This window comes from Amphibalanus amphitrite, unplaced genomic scaffold (assembly GCF_019059575.1).
Source record: "Amphibalanus amphitrite isolate SeventyFive unplaced genomic scaffold, NRLGWU_Aamphi_draft 001177F_arrow, whole genome shotgun sequence".
Lineage (NCBI taxonomy): Eukaryota > Metazoa > Arthropoda > Thecostraca > Balanomorpha > Balanidae > Amphibalanus > Amphibalanus amphitrite.
This window is the reverse complement of record NW_024882671.1, coordinates 144,124-156,609: the sequence shown is the minus strand read 5'-3', so window position 1 is coordinate 156,609 and position 12,486 is coordinate 144,124. Positions and strand designations below refer to the sequence as shown.

Below are 12,486 nucleotides of genomic sequence, written 5' to 3'. Positions count from 1 at the left end.
GATCGTTGAGCCATTGAGCACATCAATGGCGCGCGGCTCACAGCGCTCAAAACATCCGCGACCGCTGCAGCCCTAATGACGCCCTGCCGTGAGACAGCTCCCTGCTCTGTGCACGATATTATTCTCGACTTGATTTCAGGCGTTGAAAATGTGGGAGCAGCGTGCTGAGGTAATACCACGGATACTGTGGTGAACAAACCATATGTGACTGCGTGTTCACTGTTTCGTACTTAGCCCTGCATGTTATACAAAGAACTATACGCAATGACAGATACGACACTTGGTGATTGGTGACTTCGTTAGTGGTGATCATGGTGAGTGACAGCGCAACGGACACTGAGATGGACAATGATCTTCATATATTATCACATTTAAAGCACACGAAAAAGGCGACAACATCGCTGCATGGACAATCAACAATAAGGTACACACGAGTAGGACCTCGCGGTGTCACAGAAAATGCGTGCTGATAAAACACTTATCGTATCACTATCGCTTATATAACATCATAAAGCAGTGCGCATCGCATCTCTCTGTGCTAGAAATAGCATAAGGTTATTGCGCTCTAGACTCTAGCTGTACATATGTAGTGCTATTGCTAATAGTTACGTAGCCAAAGACCGATTCTTATGACATTTGCAAGCTTCTGACACTATAACGTTGTGAACTTTGCATGGGCTTATCACTCACACCCATCGGTGGGTGACTGACTCGAGTGTTCTGAAGAGTCGCGGCCTGTCTCGACTCCGAGTCAGGCGACCGGTCGAATAGTCCGTCGGTCCTTTTTGAGAGGATGCCCGGATCCTTAGGCCTGTTTCACGTACCAGATCTCGTTACGGCGGTTCCAGAACTTCATGGGGCTGTCGTACCCGGCCCTGCGGGGTCGGGGGATGGTTTTAAAACGGCAGACACTGATACTGACACATATATTAGGGAAGTAACTAAAAAGATAAACACGAAGCACATAGAGACGCAAAACGTTCCATCAATCGCGCAAAATACTGGATTATGTTTGCTATAAATAAGACGCATGCAATACCAGGCCAGTCCAGTTTAGCGCCTTTAAACAGAAAAATAAGTCGTCAGTTTTAAAAGTCTGCACAAGACAGTACCAATCCTATTGCTATGCCGTATTGAGATCATATGGCTGACATGGTATGACATTCCTTGCTTCAGGGCTATCACGGTTGTGATGACAACACAGTTCCAATGATGGTTTGGATTGGATTGGGGATGGAGTTGGGAGGTGGAGCGAGGGAATATGGATCCTAGTCAGGGCCTTCAACTTTAGCCATTTAGTCACACAATTATTAGATATCATCTTCATTACGTTGAGTCTCATACTAACCGGTAGAAGCTCGAATAATCCACGCCGGTCTCTCCTTGGGCCGTCGCATCCTGTTTCAATTTGTCCGCCATCGCCACCCAGTCCTCATCATCCATGTAGCCGCCAGTTTGACTGCAGAAATAGAGAAATAAACAGAAAAATTGGTTATCAATAAATACAAGTTTTGCTTCAAAATAACCTTTTGTTGTTGGTCGGGTTGGCTTACAACAAAGCTCCTGCGTTTTATCACCACACTTAGTCATACTCTACCCATTATGTCTTCCTCTCCCGCTCTTCCTTTCCCTCTCCTCTCTTCTCCTCTCCCCTCCTCTCTCTCTCCCTCTCTCTCTCTCTCTCTCTCTCTCTCTCTCTCTCTCTCTCTCTCTCTCCCTCTCCCCCTCCGTACCTAGCGATGACGGTCATGGTGGGTCGGTTCTCGATGTACACCTCCGGGTTGGTCGGCGGCGGCGCGTTCTCCTGGTTGGCCTGGTTGATGTAGAAGCACATGGTGTACTTGCTGTGCACCTCCTCACTCTCCTGCTCCTGTGTGTCCTCGTCGCTCTGGCTCTCCTGATTGGCCAGCTCCTCGGCCGTCAGAGGCTCACGTACCATCGAGACCGGCGTGGTCATCGGGATAGTGATACCTGAGATGGTGAGCCCAGACGAGGTCAAGTTGGTGCAGAGTTCGTGGTGGATTTCCCTACTTCTCAACGTCTCATGCGTTCCCTTTGGGTTACTTATGAAACAAACGGTAACCAAAAATGGTGCATAAATGACCGTTAAAACTGCCTGATGATTATGCGTTACGCTGCATTCAGTTCATCTTTTCTTCTTGCCACTACGTTCCTCCATCCCTCCTTCCCTCTCTCTCTCTCTCTCTCTCTCTCTCTCTCTCTCTCTCTCTCTCTCTCTCTCTCTCTCTCTCTCTCTCCCTTACCTCCCTCGTTGTCTCCAGTGATGTAGCCGAACAGCCTCATGAACGCGTCCTTGCTCTGCTCTTCCTCCTCGTCGTCAATTTCTGTGGTGCACACCCATTTCTGACCGGGGTAGTTCCGCTCCTCGTAAATTATGCTCTGCAGAAACACCGTCAAAATGTCAGGTTTGATCAGTATTGTGATAAGAGCGACGCGACTGAGGGTTTGATTTATTCAAACACTTCATTCACAGTGGAACCGTGAATAATTGAGCCAGAGTTCACGAGAATGCGTCATCCATAGCTTCTGCGAAGGTAGATGGATTATTACGAAGTGATATATGATTTCAAGCTTTTACGACTAGACATCTTAATTCAAGGTACGTTTTTCGGCTATTATAATTATAAATAAGTCGTTCATTGTTTTCGTTTCGAATTTTCGACCTTCGCACCAAGGTCGTTGTCAAGAAACATATACCTAACAAACATACATGTGAAATGAGTCTGTGTGCTCAGTTGTCGAGAAAAAAGATAGAGTTCAAGATAAGTTGATCTTTAAAGATTGAGTTGATAATTCAGGCCACCTTTGAATACCAAACAATACTTTTTTATTAACATCCAGCAGCGCTTCGATTTTGTTAACTACACGATTCATTACAGACGTATGCGCGTATGCTTTCCCATATCATACTTTTGTACCCGAGATGCGCCCTTCATCTTCGCAGATGTGCACAGCGGGGCGGGCAGTGCTCGCTGCTTTTGAACAGCTCCCAGCTTCAGTGCCTGCATGTGACCTACACTGAAAACAAATCTACTCGTATATGGAGAGTAAAGGTCATTTTACCAGCCGCTAATGAGTTTCAACCGCAGGTTTACTCGTGTATGAAGCATTCCAAGCCCTGAGTTCTGGTTTACTCATAACAAAAACTCATGCAAAGAAATTAATGACCTGCCATCCATGAGTAAGGCGGCCCCGAACGCATGAAATAAGAGTTCATTGACTCATGTATTGCGCGTAATTATCGTACTCACGAATCATGCATTCACTAAATCTGCAAAAAGCGAGTTCTGGTAAAGAGTTATGAGTAAATAAAATCACAAATCGTGCGTAAAAAGCGTACTCAAAGCCGACCGGTTATCAAACTCGTTTTTGACGAGTTTCTTTACCGATGGATCATAGGCCGCCTCGCCGCCATTTTCGTTCCGGCCGGATGCGTGTGTGCAGGGGGAGTCGCGTGCTGCAAGTTAAGGTGAGTAAAATACCAGATATTTTGCTTTATTAAGTGTATTGTGCGTGGAAAATACCAGAGAATTAAGCCACAGCTCTCTTTGCTAACCTACATGCAGGCCTGGGACATTAATATACTGTAAAGGGGCCAGGAAGTTCACATGCGTGGCCCCGCGTCCACGTCATACTGCTGTTTAGGTATCAGACTGCCTTTCAAGCAGCATGCAATGAATTTATAGACCTCTGTACATCCAGATCCAGGGTAACAGGCAGAATAGCTTATATTTTTAATATGCACATAGCCAGGGCCATGCTTGTAGTGGCAAAATTGCATGCCAAAAGCTTCAGTGCATGTCAAGCGTAACATCTATATAGGTATGCGCTGAATTCAAAAATGCATCAGGTTTTCACAGCCTGATTTTTTAGGTTCAGGGAAAAAAGAAAATGTTGACATATTTTGCTGTTTTATCACTGCTAAAGACAAAAAAATGCCAGTGGCATCCAAAAGCTACCTGTGACACATGCCTATCAGAGGAATACCAAAATGTAAATGCAAACAAATGGCAAAATATGCAAGTTCACAGGTGCCCAGCTATAATAAAAAATTGATTTAGGTCGAAGGTGGGTAGGTTGGAATGCTGTGCTTAGTGTCAGGTGAAAAAAATGATTTTGAAACTGCTTATGACCTGTTCTCAGATGAAATTTCACCACAAATAAGTATTCCAATTGTGCACATGAATCGCAGGCTGGCCAGTGTCCATGCCACACTGTAGTTTCCCATGACGTTAACCCGGCACCGCCTGGGCTATTTCCGTACCCACATCAGCCTGGGGGGGGGGTCGGATCCGACCCCCCCCCTGTTATCTCGAGAACCAATGGTCGTATCGAGCCCCGCGAGGCGGCGTTCGAAAGGTCTCTACGAGACCTTCCCAAAGCACTCTTAAGATTTTAAGATTGAGGTCAACTTTCGGGTCAAGGTCAGGTCAAAGGTCAAATTCAGGGGTTTTGCATGATTAGGCTTACGGACAGCGGAATCGATAGCTGCTGCTCGAAACTCACCACAAATGACCTCAAAGACATAGTGAAGGTACCATGTGCGTATAGGGGTCATACTAAGTACGGGTCAAGGTCAGGTCAGGTCACGAAAGGTCACGGTTTTCACTTTCTGCTACATGGGCGTGCGACACATGTTTTATGGCTTATTTTTCACGCCAAATCCGATGGTAATGGTTATATGTGACCCCAAGTCACTGTGCTGGTGATAAGTGTGCATTGAAAGCATAAAAATCGTTTATACCATACGAGGGCTAAGAAAAAAAAGTCAATTTTTCAACTTTTTCTTTTTGACATAAAAATGCACTTTTCTAGACGAGCTTTGTCCCAGGAATCTAGTGGTGCCATTTGTTTTCACATGCGATGTTCAGAAGTGCCTCTAATTCGCGAAAATGCTTATGACGTCACCATGCCCTATGCATGTTGGAGCTATTTTTTACAATTTGGGGGTCAAAAATCAAGATAGAAAGTTGAAATTTGGGACATCTAATGTTCTAATAGAGCTCTATAACATATATTCCGGTTTTTTTGGATATTCTCAAAATTTTGGATTTTATTAGCTGTTTTCCAAAAATATAGTTTTTTGAATTTTTAGAGGTGAAAAACGCATTTTATGGAAAATCCGAGATAGCCATTTTAAAGAGCTCGTTGAGCTGCGTCTTTTCATGTCCTTAATTTGCAATTTGCTTAAAACCTCGATTTTTGGCGATTTTTTAAACATTTACCATTTTTTGACTGAAAACGCCATGTAGTTACATCACTAAAATCGATATATCTCAGAAATTTTTGAAATTTTTCTCTTAAAAATTGCACAGGAGACGTCAAATTGATGGGGGAGAAGGTATGCGAAGTTTCAAGTTGATAGCGCAAGAGGTTCATGAGTTATTCAAGAAAAACGGAGGGGGGGGGGTCGGATCCGACCCCCCCAGGCGGTCGCGGGTTAAGCTGTTAAGGTGATTGTTAAGGTGTTAATAGTGAAAGACAAATAGAAATAAACATGATGTCATATCATATACCACACAGTGCCGTTCTGTCTAATACCACTGCGTTTTCCAGTTTCCACTCCCCCAGTATCTGGTTTCCTATAGTCCTTCTCCTCCAGATCCTACCATGTCATATTCACGTCTAGGTCAGTAGTCAGTACCTCACTCATCTAAAAACCTTTTCAACGATTCCTTATAACTAGGTATAAAAATTTCTTCTTTTTTTTTTGTTTTTTGAAGGTAGACAACTAACTAGGTATTAAGCCTGCAAAAAAAAACTGCCTCACAATTAGTGCACGGACTTAAGGTAACTTAGTATCTGCCCTTTATCAATAACCTAAGAAAACTGCTTTGCCCTGAAAAAATGAGCCTCAAATTCACTTAATTTTCCCAGATCCAACTCAGCTAGCCAGCAATCTAAATGGTCCGCAGTGCCTTTTGAACGTAACACCAAGACACATATTTTTGTATGTTAGGTAGACAAACATGTTTTAAATTTTAATGCCCGCTTTTTAAACAAACCAGTAGAACGTATTGCAGCAAAATTTAACATTAAAAGTTGCAAAATCAGATGACGTTTTCTCCCAGCACCGGTGCATTAGTTTGCTCTCAGGAAACTCTGTTCAAAATAGAATGGCTGACCGTAACTGTGTATTGTTGTGGCGTACATTAATAACATCCATTTGTTTGTTATTCAGAGTCCCAGCACCTCTGTCGATGCGGAGGTCACGGCCGCCACCGCCGACCCCGGCGAGGGCAACAGCGCGAGCGGGCCGCCGGCGATGGACATTGGGGAGAGCTGGCTCGTTATCGGTGAGTAGAGAGTGAATGTTCATTTGAATGAATACGGCTTCGCTCCGCTCAGCCTCTGTCTGAATAATATGTTGTCCTGCCCGTCGTCAAGGACGTTGTCCGACCCTCTGCTACATTTGATTTATTTAGCAGCATTTATGGACTTTGTGAACATTTGTGAGCGTTGCATGTTTGGAAATGAACTTGCCCTAGGGCTGGCAATTTAATTATATAACCTCGTATTTTATCGAAATACCTCGGGTCTAATGACCCTCGGAACTTCGGCAAAAACTCGGTGACATCATTAAATTGTCCCCAGCCCCGGGTGTGTATATTTTCTTTCCTGCTCTCAAAGTTCCTGTTTTTTTTTTCTCACCTGACGGCTCGGGATAAAACCGTTACATCACTCGAGGATAAAATATGCGTTAATCGACTCGAGGCAACTTGCTCGGGATATAACCATTCTCATTCATAATATCGAAAATATTTGTTCTCGTTGCAGACGATGCAGTCGACCACCTGCTGCACCGCGCTGGCGAGCACGGAGCTGTGCTTCAGCCATCCCCAGTACCCATGTGGCCGCAAGTTCGAGCTGGCATGCTCTACGTGGAGAATGAGACGGTTGTCGAGTTCAAAGAGCTATAACCTCGGCGGTCGACTTAAGTGACCACCTGCCGGGACAGAGACTGACCGGCAGAGATCTGTTGGTGCCTCATACTTTTCTCTGTTTCTGTTTTCTGTTCCGCAAGTTTTTGTCTTTATAACTAGTTGCAGTTGAATTAGCTTGTTGCAGTTCGTTTATATTTTGTTGCAGGGTGTCCCGTAAAGAGACGTGAAACGTTCGACGCTAATGAATGAGATACAAGGCACTTTGACGTAAAGCACAGGCAGAGCTTTGGAGTCGGAAATGTATCAGTTAACCAAACCATTGAAACTGTGTTTGCGTATGACTATTGAAACTGCGTCTTTCACATGCTGGTTGCACGACCTTTCTACAGAATACGAAATAACATAATCGCACATAAGACTGTGAAATAGAAAGCTGCTTGGTATAATAGGTCCGTCTGCTCCTTATGAAGTTATGATGGGTTCCTTTAACTGGTCTGGTCTTGCAACCAGCTATGATCATTGAGCGTTACCGTCCATAATAGGTTGCCCAGCCTGCTTGTTCGTATGTGCATAAAATAAAGATTTAACTTTGCTGTTCTCTTGACTTGTCATTCGTCCTCAACAGTACAAAGTGAGCGCAGGGTTATTATTTTGTCAATTTTATGTCGCCCATGGCATGACAATAGGTATCCACGCACTTGTCGTTTCACAGATCATTCGACATCTTGTTGATTGTTCCTATAAAACGACCACGTTTCTGTGTTCGGTGTCATTGCTCGGTGTTAGTATTACGGATAGTGTATGGTCTTGTTGGATGTTCTTCCTCGTCTTGCATGCTATTTTGCACACGAAATAACACGCAAGATGGGAATGAAAATCTGATAAGTCGCGTTATCCGTAATATTAACAGCGGAAAATCTACTCATCTCCTGCCGGTCAACCTTACCTATGACTGATGAGTAGGTTGACTGGTAAGAGGTGAGTAGTTTGACCGGTCGCTGGCGCAGTCAAATAGGTGGTGTCCATAAAACCGCCCATCCATTAGTAAATTAACTCACAGAATGAGAGTAACGGAAATGAGTAACCAGCGATACATGAGTTTTCACAATGAGTAAGGTGAGTAGATTGACCGGTCGCTGGCGCAGTCAAATAGGTGGTGTCCATAAAACCGCCCATCCATGAGTAAATTAACTCACAGAATGAGAGTAACGGAAATGAGTAACCAGCGATACATGAGTTTTCACAATGAGTTAACTCATCGAGCGTGGGTAAATATGCATGAGTAAACGCACGTTTCATCGGAAAGTTGACCGGCATGTGGTGAGTTGATTAACCGGTCGCTGGGGCCGTCAAATAGGTGGTGTCCATATAACCGCTCTTCCGTGAGTTTACTCACGAGAGAAGAGTAGATTTGTTTTCAGTGTAATGTGTGTAAACTATGGCCGTCCGCTCTGGCCCGGTATCTGCGCGATGCCTATATGTTTACCAGAGCAGTGTGCTGACTCAGCACAAGCTCTGTTTGAATATTGAGGACAAATAGTGCTATGCCACAGCTAACTCAGCCTTGGAGAACCGAACATAACAGATAACATAAACCGGAATGAACTAGCTAAATCCGAAAGGTGACGATGGTCACTCACAAATAGATACCTAAGTTGGTTTAAATATTTACCTGAGCGAATACACAATTCTAATAACTGTATAATTGTCAGCTTTTCTTATCCAATACGGGCCTTCATACATCGTTACATATTCGAGGCTTTGTGCTGTTACTACCCGCACTACAATGCGGGTAGTAACAGCACAAAGCATTTATGCATCAGATGCATATATGCGTCATACATAAATGCAGCTGGAGCTAGGTATAACACATCTCAGTTATACGGTCAACATGTTTTCAGCGGATTTTGCCGCGATGCCGTCCCTTCTCTTTGTTACAATTTTAAGCGCGGACGAAGTTTCGTAGCCTGTATCCCTGACAAACCGCCATCGTAATATTATATAACTGACCCTCCAGGGCCACCAAGATGTTTTAAAAACTCTAAATATTTTAAAATGTGTATCACGTACGTCGTATGGAGCTGACCGACGAACCTTGCTTTTACTTTACCGCTCTCTGGTACGTTCAAAGCTCGACTACGCAAGTTTCATTTATGACAGCGCCAGCGAGTCGCGTAAGAAAATGCTTGACACCATTCACCATGCCTCACTTCGCGTTGCTACGGGTGCTTTCCGTACTTCGCCAACAAGCAGCGTTCTGGCTGAGGCTCACGAGCCACCGCTATCTTTCCGTCGCCAGATGTTGGGCATGCGGTATGTTTTAAAACTTCGTCAATTTCCCTCGCACCCGGCATACCCGTATGTCTTCTCGCGAGAGATCAGTCGGTCTGACAGAGTGGCTGGTCGATCGACTTCCTTCGGCGGACGTATGCAAGCTCTCTTCTCAAAAGCAAACATTTCTCTTCGCGGCGTGAGGCGCACGTGGAGCGCGCCCTCGCCGCCCTGGAGAAATGCGTATCCACGAATCGATCTTTTACTGAGAGACATCAGGAAGGACGATCAGCCGCCATGCACACTACACTGAAAACAAAATGACACAAAAAACGCACAGAGCACAGCACAAAGCATTTATGCATCAGATGCATATATGCATCATACATAAATGCAGCTGGAGCTAGGTATAACACATCTCAGTTATACGGTCAACATGTTTCCAGCTGATTTTGCCGCGATGCCGTCCCTTCGCTTTGTTACAACTTTAAACGCGGACGAAGTTTCGTAACCTGCATCCCTGGCGAGTCGCCATGTCGTAACGTTATATAACTGACCCTCAAGAGCCATCGCTCTCAAGGGGACATGGGTAGCATTTAGATTGGAATGGTTCAAGTTCATTGGTCTATTTCTTTAGTCTTAAGTCCAAATAATGACTCGATAACGACATCCCACAGCGTGTCTACCACTGAATTTACATGTCACACCATTCGCTGCTGTGACACCTAACCAAGTGTAATATGGCTCACGGCGTCTGTCCGTTTTCAAAGTAACACCACTAAGCCTGGCGAGTTTATTTGACAGTGCCGTCCACCATTGAGCGGCACGGAACGGTGCGGTAAGTACAGCCCCGACCTACCTCCCCGTCATCGGTCTTCACAGTCCTCTCCACCGTGTACGGCGCCGTCTCGTAGGTGGCGTACAGCGAGCTGAAGGCCGCGCCCGCCCTGTTGAAGCCGTTCCGAATGCTGTCCAGGATGCCGCCCTCCTGAAACACGTCCAACATGAAACACGCCTGAAACATACTGGACAGTGCGGCGCTTTTGTAGCTCTGGCGGTGACGATAATAATCCAAGATGGTGCCACTCATAACTGATCACGTGGAATATTTGGTGAAAATATCGTATCACCAATATCCACACACCACTACCACAATATCCACTACCACACACCAATATCCATGAGCGTCTGACTTCACGTGGACGGCACGAAAATGAACGAGGACGAAAATGCATGACTAATTATCGCTATATTTCTACCGGAACGTATTTGTGGCATTTGTGAGCAGACGGAAGACAGTTCATGTTGGCATATACCTAACTCTTAAAGGTAGTGTGCCAGCTTTCCTGGACCGTATGGAGTTAATGGCCCAGATAAGGAGAACCGGATTTTTAGAACTTATCCATACCTTCAAAACTCATGGAAACGTCTTAAATTCTTCAAATTTTGAGTACCCCAGTGCGAAATTCGCCCCGACGTGTTGTCGGTCGTACCCCAACCACATTTCACACCACTATGAACAATAAATGCACACACTGAAATCGCTATTACCGATATGCTCATCCAATCAAGTTTCGATAAACCCGTTCATCATCATCTCCTGCGGTTTCGAACACGCCTGTTAGGTGGTGCGGTAGACCGCGCCCAAAGCCAGGGCCCCGGTAACGTGAGGTAGCCGAGTCGGGGCAGCGTGCGCTGACCCAAGCCGGGGCCGCGCGTCCTCCCGGTGTCATGTGATAGCCCGGGGCTGCCCGCGGGGATGCGGTAGACCGCGCCCAAAGCTGCGGCCCCGGCTTGGGTCAGCGCACGCTGCCCCGACTCGGCTACCTCACGTTACCGGGGCCCTGGCTTTGGGCGCGGCTTCTGCTCATACTTTGTGGTGCGGTGGTGGTGCGTCGGGCCGCGCGCTCTGACTTCGGCCAAGAAAAATGCGTCAGCTTATCATTGTCATTTCTGCCACTTGCGTGTGGTGAAATGGGGTCATAACTTAAGAGACGGCTTTTTCATATCAATTATTTTACATAAAATCATATTTCAAACCATAAATAATGTTCGACAGCCAAATAAAAGAAACAATACCAATACAGGCTTACAGTTTAAGGCTCGACATTGTGTTGTCTACGATTAGACAGCTGATAACTCATTCCCGTACGTCGTAACTCTATAATGACCTTTGCTTATTGTCACATGTGCGCCGCATTCGCGATTGTTGCCGACGCCTGTTTGCAGGTCAGCCCACTACAGTTGTTATACATATCGAAAAACCGATAAACTTTTAGGCGAAAAAGGCACTATTCCAGGCCCATTTTTTATTTATTTTTTTGCGATATTAGGTAAAAACAGAAGCTTCTTATCCTAGGAAAAATAAAATGGGAAATCTTTCAAAGGTGGCACACTACCTTTAACTTTCGCTTTTCCCCTAAAGTCGACATCATTTTAAGACCATCTGGTTAATCGAAAATCAATACGAAAGAAAGCACAGAATCAATTGAAGAATGTTCAAGAATATCACGATGTAATAGCCGAACACTTCGAAGTTCAATTCAGTTTCAGCCTGACTCTAATATAAGTCATTGAGTTTTCAAGATGCCAACTGGCCCCACTATGAAAAGTGCTTGAACCCTTATAGCACCGTTAGTGGGCTACACCAAAACAGCATTCAGGTCTGATAAGACTACCTACCTCATCAGCGGACGCCACGGCAGCCAGAGCCACCAGCAGTACGACCTGAATCCTCATCTTGTCCGAGTTCTACTCCCGTGGTGTGCAGAGTGACTGGTCGCTGCGTCCCGCGCCGGGCTGATATACCTACCCTAGAGGTGACCTCTGCCCCCCCCCCGACCCCCGACAGCGCAGCGTGGACCTCGTCAGCAGATGATGTCGCGTGCAGTTACGTAACGTGGTAACAACAGAGCCGAGGCCTTGACGGCACTGGAGCAGGACGGCTGTATAAACACAGCATCGTATTTACAACCGCACTACTGCGGCTTTCCAGAAATGTTCTGAAAGGCTACATGATAATGGGTAAGATGAAAAATTGCGCTATCTGCAACTGGGATGATCAGGTGTACGCAGTGTCGACGGGTTGACGGGATCCCCAGCGCAGAAATAAACAGCGGGCGATGTATTTTTGTAGTTCTAGATAGTTAGCAACTTCATAGACCTTCAAAACAGAGCTGTCCCAGTACGAGTGCCTCACACCAGATATGGGGGAGAGTGGGGAAAGATGCCCAAGGGCTTGCAATGTCATGGATTATTCAAATAGACGACCGGAAAGCAAAAACTTTGAATTTCAACGGAAGCCGACATC

General features: G+C 45.5%; 1 protein-coding gene across 1 annotated transcript; it reads right to left on the bottom strand.

Annotated features, from left to right (window-relative positions):
- Positions 1–342: 342 nt before the first annotated feature.
- On the bottom strand, positions 343–11,969 carry LOC122370868 (heme-binding protein 1-like). The gene is made up of 6 exons (XM_043346818.1): positions 11,859–11,969; positions 10,036–10,164; positions 2,265–2,400; positions 1,734–1,971; positions 1,349–1,459; positions 343–875 (listed from the first exon to the last, which is right to left on the bottom strand). The coding sequence occupies exons 1-6, from the start codon at positions 11,913–11,915 to the stop codon at positions 806–808; spliced, it is 741 nt and encodes a 246-aa protein (XP_043202753.1). The 5' UTR covers positions 11,916–11,969; the 3' UTR covers positions 343–805.
- Positions 11,970–12,486: the final 517 nt, after the last annotated feature.